General features: G+C 33.9%; 3 protein-coding genes and 1 long non-coding RNA gene across 6 annotated transcripts; 1 reads left to right on the top strand and 3 right to left on the bottom strand.

The window, feature by feature from the left end:
• Window positions 1-653: 653 nt before the first annotated feature.
• Window positions 654-3,286, top strand: LOC140836382 (pto-interacting protein 1-like). 3 transcript variants are annotated; one of them, XM_073201861.1, is made up of 7 exons: window positions 659-932; window positions 1,054-1,511; window positions 1,595-1,852; window positions 1,963-2,135; window positions 2,233-2,312; window positions 2,391-2,538; window positions 2,637-3,286. In XM_073201861.1, exons 2-7 carry the CDS (start codon window positions 1,133-1,135, stop codon window positions 2,979-2,981), a joined length of 1,383 nt encoding a protein of 460 aa, XP_073057962.1. In that variant the 5' UTR covers window positions 659-932; window positions 1,054-1,132; the 3' UTR covers window positions 2,982-3,286. The 3 variants fall into 3 exon arrangements, with proteins under 3 accessions (XP_073057964.1, XP_073057962.1, XP_073057963.1); XM_073201863.1 differs by lacking the exon at window positions 1,595-1,852 and having other exon boundaries at window positions 654-932; XM_073201862.1 differs by lacking the exon at window positions 659-932 and having other exon boundaries at window positions 961-1,511.
• Window positions 3,287-3,680: 394 nt separating this feature from the next.
• Window positions 3,681-4,746, bottom strand: LOC140835943 (uncharacterized). Its single transcript, XR_012118954.1, has 3 exons — window positions 4,416-4,746; window positions 4,187-4,326; window positions 3,681-4,042 (listed from the first exon to the last, which is right to left on the bottom strand). It is a non-coding gene; the product is annotated as an uncharacterized lncRNA (long non-coding RNA).
• A 6,083-nt stretch (window positions 4,747-10,829) lies between these two features.
• On the bottom strand, window positions 10,830-12,335 carry LOC140835942 (transcription factor MYB1-like). The gene is made up of 3 exons (XM_073201353.1): window positions 12,101-12,335; window positions 11,592-11,721; window positions 10,830-11,472 (listed from the first exon to the last, which is right to left on the bottom strand). The coding sequence occupies exons 1-3, from the start codon at window positions 12,222-12,224 to the stop codon at window positions 11,034-11,036; spliced, it is 693 nt and encodes a 230-aa protein (XP_073057454.1). The 5' UTR covers window positions 12,225-12,335; the 3' UTR covers window positions 10,830-11,033.
• A 3,503-nt stretch (window positions 12,336-15,838) lies between these two features.
• LOC140835941 (protein C2-DOMAIN ABA-RELATED 4-like) lies at window positions 15,839-16,997 on the bottom strand. The gene is made up of 3 exons (XM_073201352.1): window positions 16,762-16,997; window positions 16,509-16,604; window positions 15,839-16,191 (listed from the first exon to the last, which is right to left on the bottom strand). Exons 1-3 carry the CDS (start codon window positions 16,870-16,872, stop codon window positions 15,901-15,903), a joined length of 498 nt encoding a protein of 165 aa, XP_073057453.1. The 5' UTR covers window positions 16,873-16,997; the 3' UTR covers window positions 15,839-15,900.
• Between the last annotated feature and the right edge of the window lie 3,802 nt (window positions 16,998-20,799).

Here is a 20,799-nt window from a genome sequence, read left to right as displayed (position 1 = left end):
TCACATCAACAGAATAGATTAAGGCATGCAACCCAGCCTCTTCCCAACACTTGTACATATGTATATATAATGTAATAAAACATAATCACAAACTATAAACAGGAAAAAGACACCCAAATTGAGGCCAACAAATTTAAGCAAAATTGGTGAAGACCAAATAGATCCTATGTCGCCTGTCGGTTATGGTTGTTAGGGATAAGAAATTATGGAATTGGATGGTCACCAAACTACATCATTAAATTTTTTTGTGCTAATATTTGGTACATCAAATTATTCTTTAGTCATAATCCAAAGTCCTCATTTAACTTTAAAATACCCCATTTTCCTATAATCATAATAATTAAATCTTGTCCAAATTATGTGAATTCAATTGAATGGATTGATGGCAGGCGATCTATCAAATCACAATCATCCATGTTCTCCAAGTCTTCTAATTATTTCATAAAATTATTAGTACAAAGTCGCATTTTGTAGGTTTTTTTGAATTATTGATACTCCACAATATTATGGAGATTGGATTATATGATTTTGATACTTTGTTCCAAGTTTCAATCACCTAACTAATCATTGTTGGACATTGATTTAAGAGACATGGGCGTTAAATATTTTATGCATAAGATCAGTGGGTTTTGTTTGTCTTGTTCACTAACACCACCAAGAATCTGACCCCCCACCCCCCGCTTTCTTCTCTTCACGCCACTCACATTTCTCCTGTCTCTAGAATATTTAATTCATCATATATTTAGGCTGGTGTCTTTCGAAGCATTACATTAATGCTCCATATATACTACAGATTTCCAGTGGTCTTTTGATTTTATAAGTAAAATTTGCAGTTAATTTGTTTATGCACATGCGCAGCCATTATCCAAGACTCGTCCTTTTTCACTGGAGAAGTAAATTTATAATATCCAATCCTCTTCTTTGAAGCAAAGGTATCACCTTTTCTTTTTCTTTCTTTTCACCTTTGCTTTATTCAGTCTCTCCTTTTAGTTCCTGGATTTTCGTGCTTTTGCTTTTGGATAGTTGTTAAATAATCCGTAATGGAATTTTCAGTTACGGGTTGCACGGACTATAAGCCCCATTGCTGTGAAATTGATGAGTACGAAGTGAAGTTCGAGTCTTTGCAGTAAGAATGATGTGGGATTTTGGTTTAGCTTGCGTCATTCCGCGCCGAAGACGGCGGAGCTCTAGCAAGAATTCGGAGCACAACAAGGCTTGGTTGCTGGCTGGGCCTGGTGGATGTGATGCAGAGGAGCCACACTCGGTTCACTCTTCTTTCAGATTCAGTTTATGCTCTCAGATTGAGCTGGAATCAATGCCTGTAAATAGTAGCTGTTCTGCTACTGTTTTGATGGTGAATTTGGATAATGGCATGTTGGCTGATTCTAAAACTAGGGAGTTAAAATGGAGGAGAATTGAGTCATTGGAGAGGAGTATTTCTCATGTGTCACACTCTTTAATAAGGTTCAGCTACTCTGACATCCTCCGTGCCTCGAGAAACTTTTCCAAAGGTACTCAATTGGTTTTTTCCATAATAATTGTGCGTCTAAATGATTTGTTATTTTCAATTCTGTGTGTTTTTTTGTATGGGTAGGACGAGTTTTAGGGAAAGGAGCATTGAGCTGTGTGTTTAGAGGAAGTGTTGGATTTCTTAGAACTTCAGTCGCCATTAAGCGGTTGGATAAAGAAGACAAGGAGGCATCAAAGACATTTTGTAGGGAATTAATGATAGCTAGTTCTTTACTTAATCCTCACATTGTTTCCCTGTTGGGATTTTGTATTGACGATGAGGAAGGCATGTTTTTGGTCTACAAGTATGCTTCTGGTGGAAGCTTGGAGCGATTTTTACACGGTATAATTTCATATCGATTGCATTTTATTTCCTGAATTTATTGTAGAAGAATTAGCATATGTTGTGTCCTATGAAGTTTATGTTGATTCAAGATGTAATGCTGTGTGCAGAAAAGAATACGGAAGGGAAGGGCTGTCCTGCGCTTCAATGGTCTGTTAGGTATAAGATAGCCGTGGGAATTGCAGAGGCGATTGAGTATTTGCATAATGGAACAGAGAGATGTGTTGTTCATAGGGACATTAAACCCTCAAACATCGTCCTATCCTCCAAAGTGAAGCCAAAGGTCCATTTCTTGGATCGCCTTTTGGTTTGAATCTGCATTTGTACCTTTAGTCACCTGAGATTTTTTATATTCATTTTTTTGTTAGTTTTTTCTGCAGTTGTGCGATTTTGGATTGGCCACATGGACTCCAGCGCGTTCAGTACCATTTCTTTGTAAAACGGTTAAAGGCACTTTTGGGTATGCATCTAGAACTTTCAAGTATTATTTGTCTTAGTTCCATTCTAAACAAGAACCATTTTTTCTGGAATTTTATAGGTACTTGGCTCCTGAATACTTCCAGCATGGCAAAGTATCTGATAAAACCGATGTTTATGCCTTTGGAGTCGTTCTGTTGGAACTAATAACTGGTCGGAAACCTATTGAATCAAGAAGAGGACGGGGAGAAGAAAATTTGGTTTCTTGGGTACGTCATTGCTCTATTGTTGCTCCTGGTTTTTACTCAAGTATGGTGTGGCAAAATACAACCTTATGAATGGAAATTCTGTCCCTTCATCCTTGTAGGCGAAGCCGCTGTTGCAGCTAGGAGCGGTGGAAAAGTTGCTTGATCCACGACTAAACTTCACCACAGAGCAATCAAATCAGATAGCACAAATAATTGAAGCTGCGAGTGCTTGCATAACCTATGAGGAATCTCTTAGGCCAGATATGCGTGAGATTATCAAATTACTGACAGGAAAAAAATCCGTTGGTTTAAGCAGAAAGAAGGCTGTTTTGACAAGTTATAACAGCACTGCAACTGATTTTAATTCTCAAATTCAGGGGATGAAGAATGAAATGAGCAATCATTTTTCATTAGCCATGTTAGGAGCCGAATTTGACGACGATTATCACTTCCACTGCCGGTGACATGAGAAACTTTGTGCCAAGATATGGTCAATAAGTCTGATTTAGTTAGATATCATGTGATTGTATACTTCTGCATTGTTCTATCTTTGCTTTGAGAGCAGTAATGGCACGATCTAATTTGTTTTTGCCGACTTCGAGGGCTGCGACTGGCTCGAACTAAGTATTTAGGACGAGGGTCAGCGAATCAATAAATCTGGGGCGTAACTCATATATCACACTATGATACGATGATTATTACAGAATAACATGTAGTGATTCGACTATGGATTCTTCTATTTTATGAATATGAGGTTTGTCTTATTTCATATCCCATGTTAGCGAGCATGCCATGCCGTCATGCAGATGATTCAAGATTGCCAGTTACCTACAGTTATTTTTAACTAGCACGTTAAGAAAAAAAGGGATTTGTTTTTTTTTTTATTTCCTAAACTATGGGGTGGAGAGGGCTCGAACTCGAGCCACTTACAGGGAGAAAGAGGGTGAGATCACTGGGCCCAAAGATCGATCTCAGAAAAAAAAAGGGATTTGAGTAGACTGTTATTCAAGAAATAAAACCTTACAAGTCGTGGCCTCGTAGTCAAAATGGCAAAGCTCTCAACTTTTGGTTAAAACTGTAATCAAATTATTACCGAGAAAAAAAAAAGGAAAATGGCAATAAGAGATCGTAAAGTTCTTTTATTCTGAACCATCTCGCTCTTGCACACTTTTTTCCATGAATATATTAACTGAATCAAATTTCATACATAATTCAGAATACAAGGAAATATACAGTAGGGGGAAATTGTTCATGCAGACACGTCAGGAGATGTAAACAAAACTACCTGTATGTCGAAATTTGGTCATTTGAATGAGAAAATTCACGAAACCAACTTGAGCAGAGACTTTGGTTTATCGTTACCTGCAGCAAAACTACCGGCGATAAGAAGCCTTTGGTTTATCGTTACCTGAAGCAATGAGGTATCCGCAGCTAGCTTTGATAAGATTCCAGCTACAAAAGCGTCTCCAGCGCCGGTGCTATCCACACTTTCCACCTTTATACCCTCCACTCCTCCACTCAACTCCTGAAAAAAATCCACTACAAAGTTAGAAAAGAACCCAGTGTCTATTTTGGAAGAAAAAAATGATAAGTTAGGCTCAAAATCTAAAAACTTATAACATCATATCATGAAAATTTATTACTATTTATCACGATATAGAAAGCACACCTTTGCATAATATCGACAACCTTCTTGACCTTCAGTGACCAGGAATAATCTGAGATTTGGATGACATAACTTACGAACAACGTTATCATCATACACGGATCTTCCCCATTTGTCAAAAAACATATCTCTTCCTCACTTATCTGATGTTTTATATAATCCAAACATAAGACTCCATACTTTTCATTGAAAATTTTATGATCTAAAAAACAATTAGGTTCAAATCTATAACCTTAATAATATCAGCGCTGTATTCCATATGCTAAGAATGCCTTCTCTTGCACTTTCTGCAGAAGACCACAACGGAAGCCTTAAATTTGGATCATATGACAAGATTACGTCGGCTTCCTTTGCGGCTATTGTGGCAACAACGTGGGCCGATTTACAAGGTTCAGTGATTAAACTTATTGAACCAGAGTGGAAAATTTTGGCCTGATGAGGACCGAAAATCCGTGAGAATCCATAACTAATTAGTCTTTGATTGGCTAAACCATTATTTTAGAAAATAACATCCCTCGAAATGAAGAAACAAACCAAGTCAAATTTGAAAAACATAAGCATCGGTAGTCAACACAAAATAGATGGACAACATCTACATGCAGCGGAAAATTAACGTTTGTAACACAAATTCGCTTTAAATAAATAGATGGACAAGATTAAATATGCACAAGTATAAATACTTGTGCGGTGCCTTATAGCAAAAATTAATCACTAGAAAACCACAATGTTTACACAAAAACCTATCACTAGTGATTGTACCAAAAATTAATTTCCTCAACAAGTTGAGAAAACAAATGCTTTCTAAAACAAATAACTAGAATAAAAACTTAATCAAGAAAGCTAAAAACGTTATGCCAAAAGGGAATCCACGAAAATTGTCTTCAGCCAACTTCTTCACAGATGTTGTTTGCAGATATCCCAACATTCACGGCAACACCTGGTATCTGCACTCTTCAAAACAGCACGTCCCTCGAAGGATTATTTCTCTGACTTTTTCACGGCGTGCACAAGTGCGTGTAAGTGTAGATGATTGAGAGAGAAGAGCACCACGCAAATCTCCTACGAAAAACTCCAAGAACCTCACACGAAAACTTTCCCACAAAAAAACTCCTCCATTAAAACTCTATGAATTTCTCTGAGTCTCTCTCTACAATCTTCTCTCTATTCACCCTCAATCACCTCACATTGATCACCTCTTGTGTATAGCTTTCATCTCTCCTAGAGTTTATCTTCCATAAAGAAATCTATAATATATGGTAAGCAATAATTCTATTAGAAACAAATCAATAATACCGTATCATGTAAATTATTATCATAAATATTATATCTAGAAGATATTTATCAGAAAAATAATATCTAGAAAAGTAAAACAAAATATTCCACATAATCTTATTAATATTAAATTTAAGAAAGAAATTATATCACAATAAAATCTTAACATAATTATCTAAAAAGACAAAACCATAATTAAATATTATACTATAAGCAATAAAAAAATAATATTAAAAAAATCAATTTAATATAGAAAGTATATTTCCCTTCAGAAGGCTGCTGGCTTAATTTGTAGAAAAAACTATGACATTGGTTTTGACACTGAATCTCCTGTGGAGAAGAGAAGAACCCAATACCGATTGGGTAGCCCAGAAACTTGAGAATTCGAAGAGACACGGCTGAAGCTCGAAGCAGTAGTAGAATGAAGAGCCATATGTTAAGTCCCAAAATAGACAACAGGAAAGAAATTTCACTCATCCACCAAGAAAAAATTGTTCTTCAGAGCAATGGCCTAGCTAAATTATTGTTGACGTAACATCGATGGCTTGAAAGGGGAAACTCAAGCAGGCAACATAGGACTCATCGAAGTTAAAGGATTAGTAAATTCTTGCAAGAAAAGGGATATCTTTTTTTAATCTTCTATTCGGTCCTGCGGAAATAGCCAAGATTGAGCGGACATTGATGCCAGCGAGAAGATTGCTGCTGTTGTTTTGTTGTGTGGGAAGGTGTACCAGCTGACAATGTTCATAGTGTACTGTCGCTTTGTATTAACTCGCAATATTTAAACTCCTTTCAATCCCCAAAAAAACTTCTATTGCATTATCAACATCGATCTGATTCATGACTGTCAAAAAAAAAAACATCGATCTGATTCAACCAATATATGCTTTACGTTATTAAATCATCGATTAAAAATGAAATAATTAACCAAAACCCAAAAAATACAACGATACTCATAACTTGTTAATCATGCAGAAGCGCCATGCCCTATAAAAAAATGAATTATCAGTGTGAAATATTGAATTTTCGGAAGCCATTCCTAATTTGTAACTAAATCTGTGCATTTAGACTTATTATCATCATGTTAATTAATGGAACTTTATTTAGGCTATAAAAAAAATAGCAGAAGCAAAAACAGACACATACGACGTATGATTGAGTTTAATTTATTTAAACAAATTTAATTATGACGAGTTGATAAATTACCTGCTCTGAGAGGAACTAAATGCTATGCACCTCCCTTCTCCATAAGTTTCAACACATTTCTTTAAGTGTGTGTTTAATTGAGTGGATTAAACAAAGATAGATTAATAGTCATCCAATGTTTGGTTAAAATTTTAATAAGTTTTAATAATCATTTTGACCCGGTTTAAGATCTAATTTTGTGGATAACTATTTGATTATTAATCTAACAAACAAGTGTGATGCACAATCACAACTCAATAAATTACATTTTTCTCCTTTTATTTCTTAAAGTGTTAAAGTTATTTATTGAATAAAAAGTTTATTTTAGAGTGTTGTACGTTAGATGTGATCCTAATATTTAATATATATCATTATTATTTAATTTGATTTAAAATTTTAAAAATATAAAGATATATTTTTATTTTTAAAAAAAATTGTATATATTTTAATAAAATAATAAAAACTAAATTTTAATGTTGATTATGCTTATCAATAATATTTTTATTTTCATTATATTTAATTTTATGATATTTACACTTATTAATTCAAATATTATTAATATCTTTATTATTAACATATTATTATTATTATTATTATTATTATTATTATTATCTAATATCATGCATTGTTTTGTACAACAAATAAATAAATTTAGTAAGGGTATAATAATAAATTTATTTATATTTAAAAGCTAATCACATATTCAAAATGTTGAACCAAACAATTTTAATAGTATCACATAATGTTTGATTAATACTATATCAATCTTGTTATCTATAGCATAATCAATCATTTATTTATCTCATCACGTGTATCAAACACACCCCAAAAGTATATGTTCTGCTCTTCACGATTACAGCTCTAGCTCCATTGTGCTCGCCTTTTTCTTCTACAATGTCAAAAAACCTTCTTCTGTGGTGTTTAATACAAGCAATTAGGCAGGGAAATTAAAATCTAAAGCATTACAGGCACGCAAGCTAGCTAATGCATGATGGACCTAGCTAGCTAGTTCTTTATTTTTATTTTTTGTATCGTTGAAGGGTGGTCGATCGAAATAAATAAAGTAGTTAAAAAACTGGCCAAACAGCTAGCTAGTTTTCGTAGATCAGCGGATGCGGGGCCAAGCCAAATTAATATTTGATTGAAATAAGTTTTTTTTTTCTTTTTACTTTCCTTCTGAATGAGAGGCTTTTAATATTGGTGGGACATGATAATTGATCATATGAAGATTGTAGAAACTATTGATTTTTCGTTGTGAATATGCATAAATATTAGCCGTTGGACTTATAATTGGTATATTGTGTATGGCAAAAACTTGTGTGAGACGGTCTCACGGGTTATATTTGTGAGACGGATATCTTATTTGGGTAATCCATGAAAAAGTATTACTTTTTATGCTAAGAGTATTACTTTTATTGTGAATATGGGTAGGGTTGATCCGTCTCACGGATTAAGATCCGTGAGACGGTCTCACATGAGACCTACTCATTGTGTATATAGTTGATTAATGGTTACGTTATTCTAGGGATGGAAATGGGCTGGGACGGGGACGGATTTGTCATTACCATCTCCATCCCTGAAATCCCCACCCTCATCTCCATCCCGATCCCCGCTTTTTCAGGTTCAGGGAATCCTCAAATCCGAAACTTCGGGGATCAACTTCTCATCTCCATTGCAAAATATTAATATGACAAGACGATGACGAATTGGGAGATTTTCTCAAACCAAAAGTTATTACTATCTATTATTATTATTGATAATATTAATATCAATATTAATAATAATAAGATTATTAATATTTTAAAAAATAATAATATTATTATATTATTAATATTAATAATACTATTATTTTATTATTGATATTATTTTCGGGGCGGGTTTGGAGATTTCGGGTATAGTAATTTCATACCCGTCCCGAATTTCATCGGAGATTTAAAAAAAAACCGAACTCGAACCCAAACCAAAAAAAAATCGGGGATCCCCTTCTCCGTTTCGGGTTTTATCCGCGAGGTCCCAAACCCGTGTGGAAATTTGTCTATCTCTACGTTATTCAAAGATCATTGAATCATTAAATAAACTATATTTCATTTTTTTTCCTGAAAAATATTATATTTCATTTTTATAACATAGACAATTGATTATATGCACCGACGACTTTGGTTCTTAACATCAGAATGAATATGAAGGCAATATTAATGCACGTACGTGTTGTGTGTGCTCGATCAAGATATTATACAATATAAAATAGGGTAATGCTATGTGTACATAATGGGTTACATAGAGGCTTACATGTAATTATTAAATAATTATTAAATTACAATTAAACCCTCATCCTAAATTGATAGACTACACATTCCATTCATTATTTCTTCTCCTATCAATAATATTAAATTGTTTTTTTTTAATGCAAGTCCTGAGATTTATCATACAATTTTTTTTTAAAAAAATATATTTTGATAAATATTATATTTTTCAATATTTAATAAATCATATAAAAAATTAATAGTAATGATTTTTAAAATTAAAAAAATTAATGATTGTAACTACAATAATAAATTATTATATTGTCAAAATTAGAATTAGACAAACGAAACAATCTACAATCTCTTTTACGAATCTACAGCTAAAACAAACGAAACAATAAATTGGAAGAAAAAAACTAACCTTAATTTACAGTAATAAAGATGTAAAACAAAGAGAATAGATGGTCGTCTCGATAAGCAATAGAATATTTCTATGATCTCGATTTTTTCTTCGTCTTTACCGCATATGGATTTGGAAGCGAGGGTTGGGAGAAGAGAAGAAAGATACGGTCAATCGATTTCGAGTGAGGGCTGAGATAGGAGAAGAAATAATTAATAGAATAGGTAGTCTATCAATTTAGGATGAGGGTTTTATTTGTAATTTAATAATTAATTAATAATTACATGTAAGCCTCTATGTAACCCATTATGTACACATAGCATTTTCCTATAAAATAATATCCCATCAACTTCTCTTCTTGAACACGTCTTTGGTATGATATATATTTAAATCTTAAACGATACGAGCAACAATTTAGTTTTGAAAATAATCAGATGATCGATTTGTGGTGGTAAAGTGGCATCCAATTAAGGACAATATTACATATAATTTTTTTTATGGACAATATAGTACTTAAAGATCATATAATTTATTACATTATATAATTATGATTAGATTGTGCTATTTATTTAGAGCAACAATCTTGAATTTTATAATTTTACTCATATTATTGTATTTTATATAAATAAAATACAAAATTTAATGGGATCAATTTATTTATTGTTATAAAAATATATTACCCTGGAGATGTCTTTGATTCACGAACCAAGTAGTCACGAACAATTAGCAGCAATAATATCAAGTCGAGGCAAGGAAAGTCCTTTATCCGCAAGACGAAATTGCACGTATATAAAGTGCTATACGTTGCAGGCAATCGTCCCCAAGATACAACGACTTCACGTCAAGACTTTGCAGCACTACAAGTCTTGATTTCAGCGAACAATATATATGCAATAACCTTCAAGTGTTGGACGAAATTATGCAGCAAGATGGTATGAGAAATAGCAGAAAATTGCAAGAACAAGTGTAGTGATTTTTCCAGCAATCTTCGAAATTTGATGGGAGGGATTATTTTTAGATGATCAATGGATGTATAGAAGAGACATGACTTTCCAGATTGGATACATTGAAGAGACACAATTTCAGTCAAGAGACACATTGTTTGAGCCAAAACCAGATGCCATCCACAGCCAAGGGACGCGAGTGCCTTCAGAAACAGCGCTGCGCGCGCAGCCGCGCGACAACTCGCGCGGCCGCGCGCAGCACACTGCCACGCACAGCAAGGCGCGCGGCCGCGCGCCATGTTCTGTTTTTGGGCCGTGTCTTGGTAAAGATTAATACTTGTCAAAGACCGCACCGCACCGACCCGAGACGAGACGAGCGCGTGTGTGTTTCACCAAGATACATCGTATTAGCGTCTTCCCCCTTCTAAAAACTTCTGGTACCCCTTGGGACCCAAACCCCTATCTCAACTTGGAGCTTATTAGGGAAACTTCATGTGGTGATTTTCTCAATGTGGGACAAGCCATCTTAAGACATCCCACTTCCCTATACAACTCAACACCTCTTCATTATTCATTTATCCAACATTTTTTTTATTGTACAATCCATATTGAATAAACTTCCATAAGTAGTACATACTATTTTACCATAATATAGGGAAAAAGTGCAAGAATTATATATGAGTAATCATCATCCATTACAACTAGGCAAATCTAAGGGGTCAAGTGTGGTATAATTTGTAGGAGAGGATTTGAACCGGTTTCATTCCTTTTACGGCCGGAAGTGGTAACTGATAAACTTTACACAATTAAACATGTTCAAATTCAAAAAAATTAAAAAAACCAGCAGAGAATTCACTCACCCTATCGCCACCATCTGTTTCAGTGGGACAATTAATGTCCCCGGCATGATATTTTTTAATCGTTCCCCCGCCGGAAAACAACCCGTTCTGAATCGAAAACAGGCTTATTCCATTGATCTGGTTTGTTTCTGCTGTGTCGAGAACATTGCTACACCATTGTGAATTTTTTTGTGGCTCTTCGTTGAATGGCTGCTGCAGCTTATTGTTATTCGAAATGGCTAGTACTTTTGACAGCTTGTGAGGTTTGGGTTTTACAATTTTTGTTTTCTCAACTAGTTTACAGCTTGTTTTCGCAGTAGATGAGATCTTCATGATGTGGGTGTTCCAGAAATTCTTCACATCGTTCGCAGTTCGTCCCGGTATTCTACCAGCAATCAACGACCATCTGCATTAAAAGTAACACTCACAAAAACGATAAGCAAAATGATATATAAAATCCTTGTATTTCTATCCTTCATGTAATGTTAAAAGCTCGAATGTCTTGTTTTGGGATAACTTACTTACCTGTTTCCTAAAAGCTTATGAAGCCTTGTTAAAAGATCCACCTCATCAGCAGTAAAATAACCCCTTTTAATATTCGGAGACAAATAATTTACCCATCTCAATCTGCAACTCTTCCTACATCTGTTTAACCCTGTAAATTATAACAATAAAAAATCAGATTGTTTTTTCAACATTTCCAAATATTTTTGAAAGAAAAATTTCAAAACTTGTAATGGAAATCGACATTTGTTTTTTATTTATTTTGATACTGTAATTTGTCAAAATAATTAACAGTAAACTAATAACTTAGTCTATAACTATTATTCCATTTTCCCCGGAGTGCTAACACCATGTGGACACAACAACAATATCGAGGCTTATGTTGGCATTATCTGAAGACGCACATCTCTTGGGAAAAAGCTAAAAGTGAATAAAATCCAAATTACTTTGATGACTTATTAAAAGGACCAAAAGCAAAGACATACATACCGATATAAACAACGTTAACTAGGGAGAGTGGATTGATTTACCTGCTCTGAGAGGAACTAGATGCCACCTCCCTTCTCCATAAATTTCAACACATTTCTTCAAGAGCGTATCTTCTTCTTTACTCCACGCACCTCTCTTCTTCCCTTCAGGATTATTGCTGTCCATTTTGTTTGTTTTTCTTCTACGATGTTTAAGAATCCTTATTTGTGAAGTTCAATACGACACGGGCAAGGGATCATTTAAAGGTAGACAGATACGAAACTTAATGCATCATGGACCTAGTTAGTTCTTTATGTGGTCCGATCGATCCGGACGTCATTTATACAATTATTCTAATTGTGATGAGTGATCGAAATAAATTACTAAAACGAAGTATAAAATAAAAATTAAAAATTTAGCCAAATAACTAGTTTGGGAAAACCACATTTTCTTTGAACATTCTTTATTTTTGTTTTTTAAATCTTAATCGTTTGACGTTGTAGTATTGACGTGACAACAATATTAGATAACACGTCATCTTCTTAGTAGATCCGCGCGCGGGCATAGGGGGGACCAAGCCAAACCAATATTGCGCATAGAAGATGGACTGCTGGCTGGATCAGTATCAGTAATTAGTCAAATTGATGGGCTCCAACTTTGATATTGGTGGGACACTGAATTTAAGACGTAATGAATGATATGAAGATTGTAGAAGCTATCGATTTTGCATTATAAGTACTTAAACATAAATATTTGCCGTATATGTAGTTGGTTATTCAAATATAATTGAATGATGAAATAAATTATCATTAAAGGTGTCTGCGTGTGTTCCGGGCATGCATGAACAAGACAAATGTTCAAATATAATTATTTTTTTTTACCATAAGAAATTATTATTTACTTTTTTGCCCACCAGGTTAATTAAAGAATTTTGACGTGCAAATTAAATAATAAAACAACATTAAGTGAAACACGTAAAAATACTACTATAAATATTTGTCTCATTCCCTCATTTCAGATCATCTCTCTTTCGAGTTTTCTCTCATCTAATAGCATTTGAGTGCTTAGGTCTATAATATTTGTAAGTTGTTTTGTTCTCTTGTATTAAGAGAGAGTGTGTTGTCTTTAGAATTACAGAGAGTGAGTTGTATTAACATCCATACACATTCAGCTCCTAAATTAGAGCAGAATGATGGAATCTCCTATGGAAATATAACAGATACCAAGATCAGAAGCGATGAAGAGGGAAAGAATAATCATATCAATGGGATAAATGATATCTTGCTTCATAATCGAAGGAGATGATCTGTCATAGTTCTTAAATTAAGGGATTGTAATCTTAGTTTCCTTTTTACCTCTCTCTCAATGTATGTATAAAATAGCTGCTGTAAACCTTAAATCACGGCTCACGTTGAATATTGAAAGAAGCAATACACTATCTTTTTCTTAAGTTGTACACCATAAAATATTATAATGAAATTCTTTTCATATAGTTTTTAGCCTGAATCGAAAAATAGGGCAATCATCTCCGTAATGTGATTTTTCAGGCTGAATCGAAAAATGGGGTCATTCTATATATTACTGATCTTGTTTGTTTCTGCTGTGTCAAGAACATTTGTTACACCACTGTGAATTTTGTTGTGGCTCTTCGTTGAATGGCTCCAGCGGCTTATTATTTGACTTGACTAGTTGTGATATCTTGTGAGGTTTGGGTTTTATGTAATTATCATTTTTATATAAACTGTTGGGTGTGAAATAAGTGTCACTGATGGGAGATCGGTTGAAACCCGAACTTGCAGACGTTCAAGTTGTACAATTTAAAATATTGAAATTACAAAAGTTTGTCAGCCTATGAAACCATGTTTTCTTTAATGTTACAAGCTCGAGTGTCGGGTATCTTTTATTGGGGTAACTGCTTGCCTGTTTCTTGAAACTTTATGAAGCCTTGTCAAAAGATCCACTTCATCTGCTATAAAATAGCCCCTTTTAATATTTGGACATTGATAATTTACCCATCTCAATTTGGAACTCTTTAATTTCTATATCTGCTTAACCCTGTAAATTATGAAACCCAACAAACGGATCACAACAAAAGTCAGAGTTTTTCAACCGTGGGAAAAAAATTAATTTTTTTTTCAGAAGTCATCACGTAAATCTGCATTAGTTTTTTATTTTATCCTATAAACTTCTGAGACAGGAGAGGGATCGAAAGGATATGAGACCTAACGAAATCTTAGCTTATTCAAATAAATGTCAACACTAAACAAAGAATCATAAATTTTCTAGCCAAATCACCATCCCCAAAATTCAGTCGATTCCTGCTCTTCTGTCTCATTCTCATCTGAAATGAAATGTAAGGGTGAGTGATATAGTCGTCACTCAGTAATTAGAGGGAGCATATCTTCAAGAATTAAAAAGAAACATTATAACATTTTGTTTATCACTAGATCATATCCTTAAAACTTATTCACAAGTAGATCTAAAACATAAAATAATCAACGTCAAATATATGGCTTAACTCCCCATATCAGATCATAATATCTGGCTTAACTCCCCAGATTGGATCATGAATGTCTGGCTTAACTCCCCAGACTGGATCATAAGTGTTTAGTTTTACCCTACTAGACAAAGTCACAAACAAGATCAAGACATCATCAAAAAAATATTTGTTGAAAATGATCAACATGTAATACATTATATATTCAACTTAAAATATCATGAAGATAAATATTATAACATATCAGGAAAATATACGTTCCACTTACGATCTTTTGCTAGTATTGAAATTAAGGTTGACTCCAAGAGAACTTGAGAGAGTTGAGAGTTGAGAGAATTCTATTTTTTTTAACGTAGTATAGAATGAGAGAAAAAAAGGGTTAGAAGTTTTACATACCTAAGACAAAGTTGGGCCAAGGTTATAATTGGGCTCAAGGGCTTGGGCCTCACAATTGGTGCTCCATCTGGCTAACTGTTTGTGCTTCATATGACTTTTCATATGAATGCAATCAGCATATATAAATAGAGGTTGTGACAACCTCGATAACACACCAACAAAAACGTTCGCTCTCTCCCCCATTCCTACTTTTTTCTCCTACGCAGCAGGTTGCTTGTAGTTCTACGTGATCCGCTTGTAAAGTTCAAGTACCATTTTGTTCGGCAATGTGGTGATTTGTATTGCATCGCTATAAGTATGTTTGTTGTATCTTGGTAAATAGTCGTTTGACTTAATTCTCGAAGCACATATCCGAGGAGATGAATTTCTTTTAAAGAAACTGTACTTGTTACATATCTCAATTTGGTTTACTGTTTCTTTTTGTTCTTATATACACGACTTTTATACTTTCGATAATATATTTATTACTTATGATGCTTTGTGATTACATACACAAGATTATTGTTATTCACTTTTCTTTACCCGTAGTCTTCATATTTTCGATTCAATTATTTTGGCTAACAAAATTAATGCATGATGGACGTAGGTCTTGATTTTCTTCATGGTACGTACCTTCTAGATTAATATCGTAGGACAAAATTTATGCAATGGGTGATCGAAATAACGTACTAAAACAAAGTAGATCGAACATAAAACTAAAAATTTAGCAAAATACCTAGTTTAGTAAAAGTGTGATATCGATCATTTCATTGTCTTCATCCTCTAATTTGCATTTGTTTGAATTTAGTTATTTTTCACCGATTGTTTGTCGATTTATGTTCTGTGTTTATTAATTTACAGTTTTTTTGCATTTTAGTCAATTTACACTATCTATATTTAGCCATATTGCGAACCCTCAATTATTATTTTTAGAATAAAGGAGGCGTAACACAACAAGAGCTTATTTTACACACAAAAACAACTCGAACTCTAAACACGTTTGGAGCCAGGAATGTCGATCCAGTTCAACATGAGCTCGATTTCGCCAGACTCGACGTTTCGAAGTCTCAGAAACATATGCTGGATAACTCGTCCATTTCCCCATATTACAGAGCTCTCCTCCACTAGGCAATTCTCTCTATTTGGTTTGATGGTTGTGATTATGGTTCCACAGGGGACGCTCTCCAGCCGCATTCTGATAGCTTCCACAAAGGCTTTGATGCTCAATTCTGCATCCCCCATTTTGTCGTCAAAGGAGAATGTATCTCTATCGTACACTTGCTGCAATGAGTTTAGAAAAACTTTAATTCTCAATCTGTTTTTTTAATAAAATAAAAATCGGGGACGGTAATTCGTGGGATCGAACTCATGAGCTGCCCCTTGGAAGTTGGAAGTTTGGTTGGAAACTTACGAGTTAAATCTGCAGAGTTGATGAGGTCAAAAGGTCGTGTTTTCGAGTTTATAGACAAAAAAATATGGACTTGACGTGCAGCTTTTGCATGTACATATATAGGATAGATAGAGAAAATGTAATTATCAGTATGTTACGATCCATGTTATAGATAGATAGTGTGCAAAGAAATTAAAGAAGATAGTACCAGTTTGATTGGAATATTTGGATCTTCGATGGATAGTGTTAATTCTTCGTTCCATTCAGGATTGACATTCTTTTTCACCACACGGGTCTTTAGTTTCTGATCATAATCGATAACAATACAATGCACAAAATCAGTGTTTTTGCCTTCAAGATTTTGCACAAAGGGAGAGAGAAAATGAATCGGAATTAACATACGTATGAAAATTTAATGCCATCAACCGGAAACATTTCAAAACTGGCCTGTAAAACCGTACCTGCTTGCCCATCCTAATAATCACGTACGGATCGCTGCTTCTGGCATCTCTTTTAGCGAGGTTTATCCCTTTTATTACAGTAATCCTTAGCAAGCCCAACAATTTTTCCATGAAACCCAATTTGTTTTTTGAAACAAGACAAGCAGCTGACTAACACAGCAACCTAGAGAATGTCAAAATTCTCTATAATTATTACAAACAATTTCTGACTTTGCGCGTGAAAGAGGGAGATATAATATATATACACTAAGTATGACCAACATCTTTCTTCATCATGATACTCAGATTTTACATTTTTTTTAAAACCCGTAATTAAAAATGTAGTATATTTCAAACATAGCATATATTGAAATTTTTATTTGAATTTAAAGAAAAATCTGTTAAAATCATACCATGATTATATATATACATAATTTTGATATATTGGACACTCACCATACATATTTATGTGAGGATCGACGATGTAACATTCATGACTTCTTGAATACAATAAAACACAAGTGAGTATCATGTTATCAATGCTCATGGAAGTGTGTATCTCTATTAAAACTATATATATATATATATATATATATATATATATATATATATATATATATATATATATATATATATATATATAAACCGCTTGAGGGTTGACTTGAAGAATAGTTGGCATAGGCCGGATATTTACTGGCTAGATGTGTATTCGATTTTATTTTATTTTTAAATTTATTTTTTTAAAAAAAATACTGGGTAAGAGTTGACTTGACGAAGAAGGTGAATTGTAGAATACATGTATTGACTAATTAAAGTAATTTAAATTTATTGATGCTAAGTTCGGTCTACCAACCACGTTGAATTTTATATATTTATGGTACTGTGAATAGATAATTGTATAAATATTTATTTTGATAGGCTTAAACTTATATGAAAATAGTTAGTAATGAACATTAAAACGTGGTTGTGTCTTAAGTAGGAGAGGTGAGCCCTTGTCACTCACTAGACTAAAATTTAAGTTTGGTTTTCTTTTAAGAATGTTAAAATTAGATCGAACTTATAGTTTTCCAAAAAAAAAAAAAAACAACAACCAACGTACACTATTCACTGTTTATTAAAATTTTTTGATATAGTCGTAGTTGATGGTCAATTAATTGAAGGATTATTATAATTTTTTTAAGCGTGATTAAAACATACTAAAATGAATTTTATAAGAAAATGATCATTTACATGGTCAAATGTCGTGCTAATTCGTGCGAATAAGGCAGTAACCTAACATGAGATGAATAATTAAGGATTTCAATAAATAAAAATCTTTCAAAAAAAAAAACTTATGACATGAGAATCTGCAGCCGCTACTCTTCCATGTGCGCTGGATAAACCGTTGCACTGTCATAACAGTCAGCAAATCACTCTAGTCAAGTAAACCATATTGGGCAAGCTATGTGCGACATGCTCGCTCAAGAAAGTGTTGATAATGAAATCAAAATCCTGATATATTGTTCAAACGTTCACCTGTCGAATACCCTTGAAAGATATTAATCTTTAGTGATTTGATTATTGGTTTCTAGGAATATTTTTTAACTATGGGCTACAATATAATCGCCAGCAGTTCCATGCAACAATTTTTAACCAGTGATTCTTTAATTGTTTTTCATAATAGGCTTTGCTTTCATATTTTTCTTCTATGCAAGAACTCCTCCGCCAACTAAAGTCCCTCACTAAAAGACTCGCACTAAAAGACTCACACCGAAAAGCTCTTTCACGATTATAAAGCACTCCATATATAAGGCACTCCATATTTATACTCAATGCTTGACTTAAAATCAATTCCATAAGAGAATTCTAGAAAATATGGAAACAATAATTTCATTAGATAGAAACTTTTTAAAACAAAGACAAAATATTTTAGAGATAAACTGTAAGTTAATTGGTGTGTAAAATAAAAAATGAGCTGAGATTGTGCTTCATTTTCATGCTTGTCGTGCTGTAATATAGAGATGAGGTATACGCACCTTGACAAATCTCTAAGCTGAATTGAAGAAAATGCGTTGCTATCTTCCTTTGATTGTAAACAGCTCAAATTCAAAAACTCTTCGCGTACAACATGGGTTCTATTACTGGAGACTGTGATTTTTTTAAAATTGCGTTTAGCCAAAAAGTTTACGATAGTTACAGAAAACTACAGATTAAGTCAATTATCCTGATCAACTCATTGAGACTCGTACACATTGGTTAGATTTGTGTACGGGTTTTTTGTTGTTTCACTTTTAGGCATCATGGATTTTGTGTTTCTGATACTTATTGGAGTTTCTTGGTTGGAATATTCTCGGAAGTCCACTACTGGCTTGTGCATTTTCATTGGCGATTCCTTAATTTCTTGGAAAGCCAAGAAGCAGTCTAATAGTTACTTGTTCACATAGTACGTACCGCGCTATATATCGGCTATCGCTCTGGTTAGTTGAGTTCATGAGTGTAATATATATAGCTATATATCGGCTATCGCTCTGGTTAGATGAGTTCATGAGTGTGTAATATATATATATATATATATATATATATATATATATATACTTGAACTGCAAAAGATAAGGAGTGAAAAAAGATGTTGGCCGTCCGGGCCTGCATTAACCCAACTGAAAATAATAACAATAATAATAAAAACAAACCACATTATATTCCTCTTCACCAAGTGGCACTAAATATCCCAATACGACAAATATATGGACTTTGAGATCCTTATAAAATTCTCCTTTACAAATATATATATATATATATATATACGGATAAATGTTTACGCTATGTGGTGACGAGCACGCCTATCTACACTACTTAGCTGGACTTAGCATGTCCTATCAATGACATCGAATTTGTTGTATTTTTTCCTATCATTTTATTTAATTGTTTAATTTGAAAGAATTCGTATTCGGAAAGAGAAAAAAATAATAGTTTCACGGATTATTCATCCAAAAAATATTTCTTAATTAGTCGTCGAATTTTAAAGTACCGTGGAATGCTAGTTCTCAAATCAGTGATTTAGGTCATAGCTTTTACAGAATGGGGAAAAAAAAGTAATGGCATCATGTTTTTATATATCTATGAGAAAAAGTTTCTACGTATATAATTACGAATGGAATTGTAGATAAGTTGAGTATACTCTAAATTGAAGGCCTAATCTCAATGATAAAAGTGTACTTACTTTGGTTATTTAGACACAAGGACAAATAATACGATCGAAAAATTAATTTACTTCGCCGAAAATGTTAATTCGGAATCAACTGAACTTTTGGATTTTATATCCCACCATAAACGGATATCACAGGCAATGTTCAAGAAAGTACGTACAGAAACATGTTTCTGAACCAAAATATTGGGAATTAGAGGAAGAAAGCATGAAAATTTGCGGTACTGAATTAAAGATGGTTGGTACTTATGTGCGCAATCATGACTTGCCGGCGCCTTAAACCGTGAATCATCTGTACATAGTGGCCATATTCATCGCCTCCGTCGTCGAAGTTCTGCGAGTAGCTAACAGCATCGTACTGGAACGTCGGAGGCTTCGGCAGGCCGTATATGCTGATCTTGCTGTCGTTCACTATGTCTCGGAGGAGCTTTCGCAGTCTCCGGCTGCGATGGACCTTGTCGGCGTGGTCAATGTGAATGCGGGTGTACTCTTCGTGCACCGGAACGCAAGACGGTGACATACAGCCGGAGAAGTATGATCGCCGGTGGCTGGTATCACGGCCCATTCGTCGGTTTCTTTGTATGAGAGAGAGAGAGAGAGACTGTGGTTTTGTAAGGAAAGTAGACAAAAAGTGTAATGTTATTATAGTTATTTATAATTTCCCTTTTAGGCGGTGGTTGCAATACTAATTTCAACATAAATTAAAATAGAAAATAAATTAGTAGCACATATATATTTCTTTAGTGTGAGAATGAATGATGGTGGCCGGCCAGAAATTAATTTCTGGTACCACAATAATGTTTTCTCATTTTATACGACTACAGGTGATTGGGGGAATAGAGGCTGGAGGTACTTTTGTCAATAGATTCGAGAAT

The sequence above is a fragment of the Primulina eburnea genome, chromosome 7 (genome assembly GCF_022965805.1).
Source record: "Primulina eburnea isolate SZY01 chromosome 7, ASM2296580v1, whole genome shotgun sequence".
In the NCBI taxonomy this organism is placed as follows: domain Eukaryota; kingdom Viridiplantae; phylum Streptophyta; class Magnoliopsida; order Lamiales; family Gesneriaceae; genus Primulina; species Primulina eburnea.
The sequence above is the reverse complement of the archived record's forward strand: the minus strand, read 5'-3'. Positions and strand labels throughout refer to the sequence as shown.

Excerpts from the sequence above, each read along its gene's own strand:
- LOC140836382 (XM_073201861.1), top strand. The coding sequence starts at position 1,133 with ATGATGTGGGATTTTGGTTTAGCTTGCGTCATTCCGCGCCGAAGACGG. Across the intron at positions 1,512-1,594 it reads CTCGAGAAACTTTTCCAAAG|GACGAGTTTTAGGGAAAGGA; the intron begins GTACTCAATTGG and ends TTGTATGGGTAG. Across the intron at positions 2,539-2,636 it reads AAGAAAATTTGGTTTCTTGG|GCGAAGCCGCTGTTGCAGCT; the intron begins GTACGTCATTGC and ends TCATCCTTGTAG.
- LOC140835942 (XM_073201353.1), bottom strand. The coding sequence starts at position 12,224 with ATGGACAGCAATAATCCTGAAGGGAAGAAGAGAGGTGCGTGGAGTAAA. Across the intron at positions 11,722-12,100 it reads TCTAGTTCCTCTCAGAGCAG|GGTTAAACAGATGTAGGAAG; the intron begins GTAAATCAATCC and ends TATAATTTACAG. Across the intron at positions 11,473-11,591 it reads CATAAGCTTTTAGGAAACAG|ATGGTCGTTGATTGCTGGTA; the intron begins GTAAGTAAGTTA and ends CTTTTAATGCAG.
- LOC140835941 (XM_073201352.1), bottom strand. The coding sequence starts at position 16,872 with ATGGAAAAATTGTTGGGCTTGCTAAGGATTACTGTAATAAAAGGGATA. Across the intron at positions 16,605-16,761 it reads TTATTAGGATGGGCAAGCAG|AAACTAAAGACCCGTGTGGT; the intron begins GTACGGTTTTAC and ends GATTATGATCAG. Across the intron at positions 16,192-16,508 it reads CAAATATTCCAATCAAACTG|CAAGTGTACGATAGAGATAC; the intron begins GTACTATCTTCT and ends AACTCATTGCAG.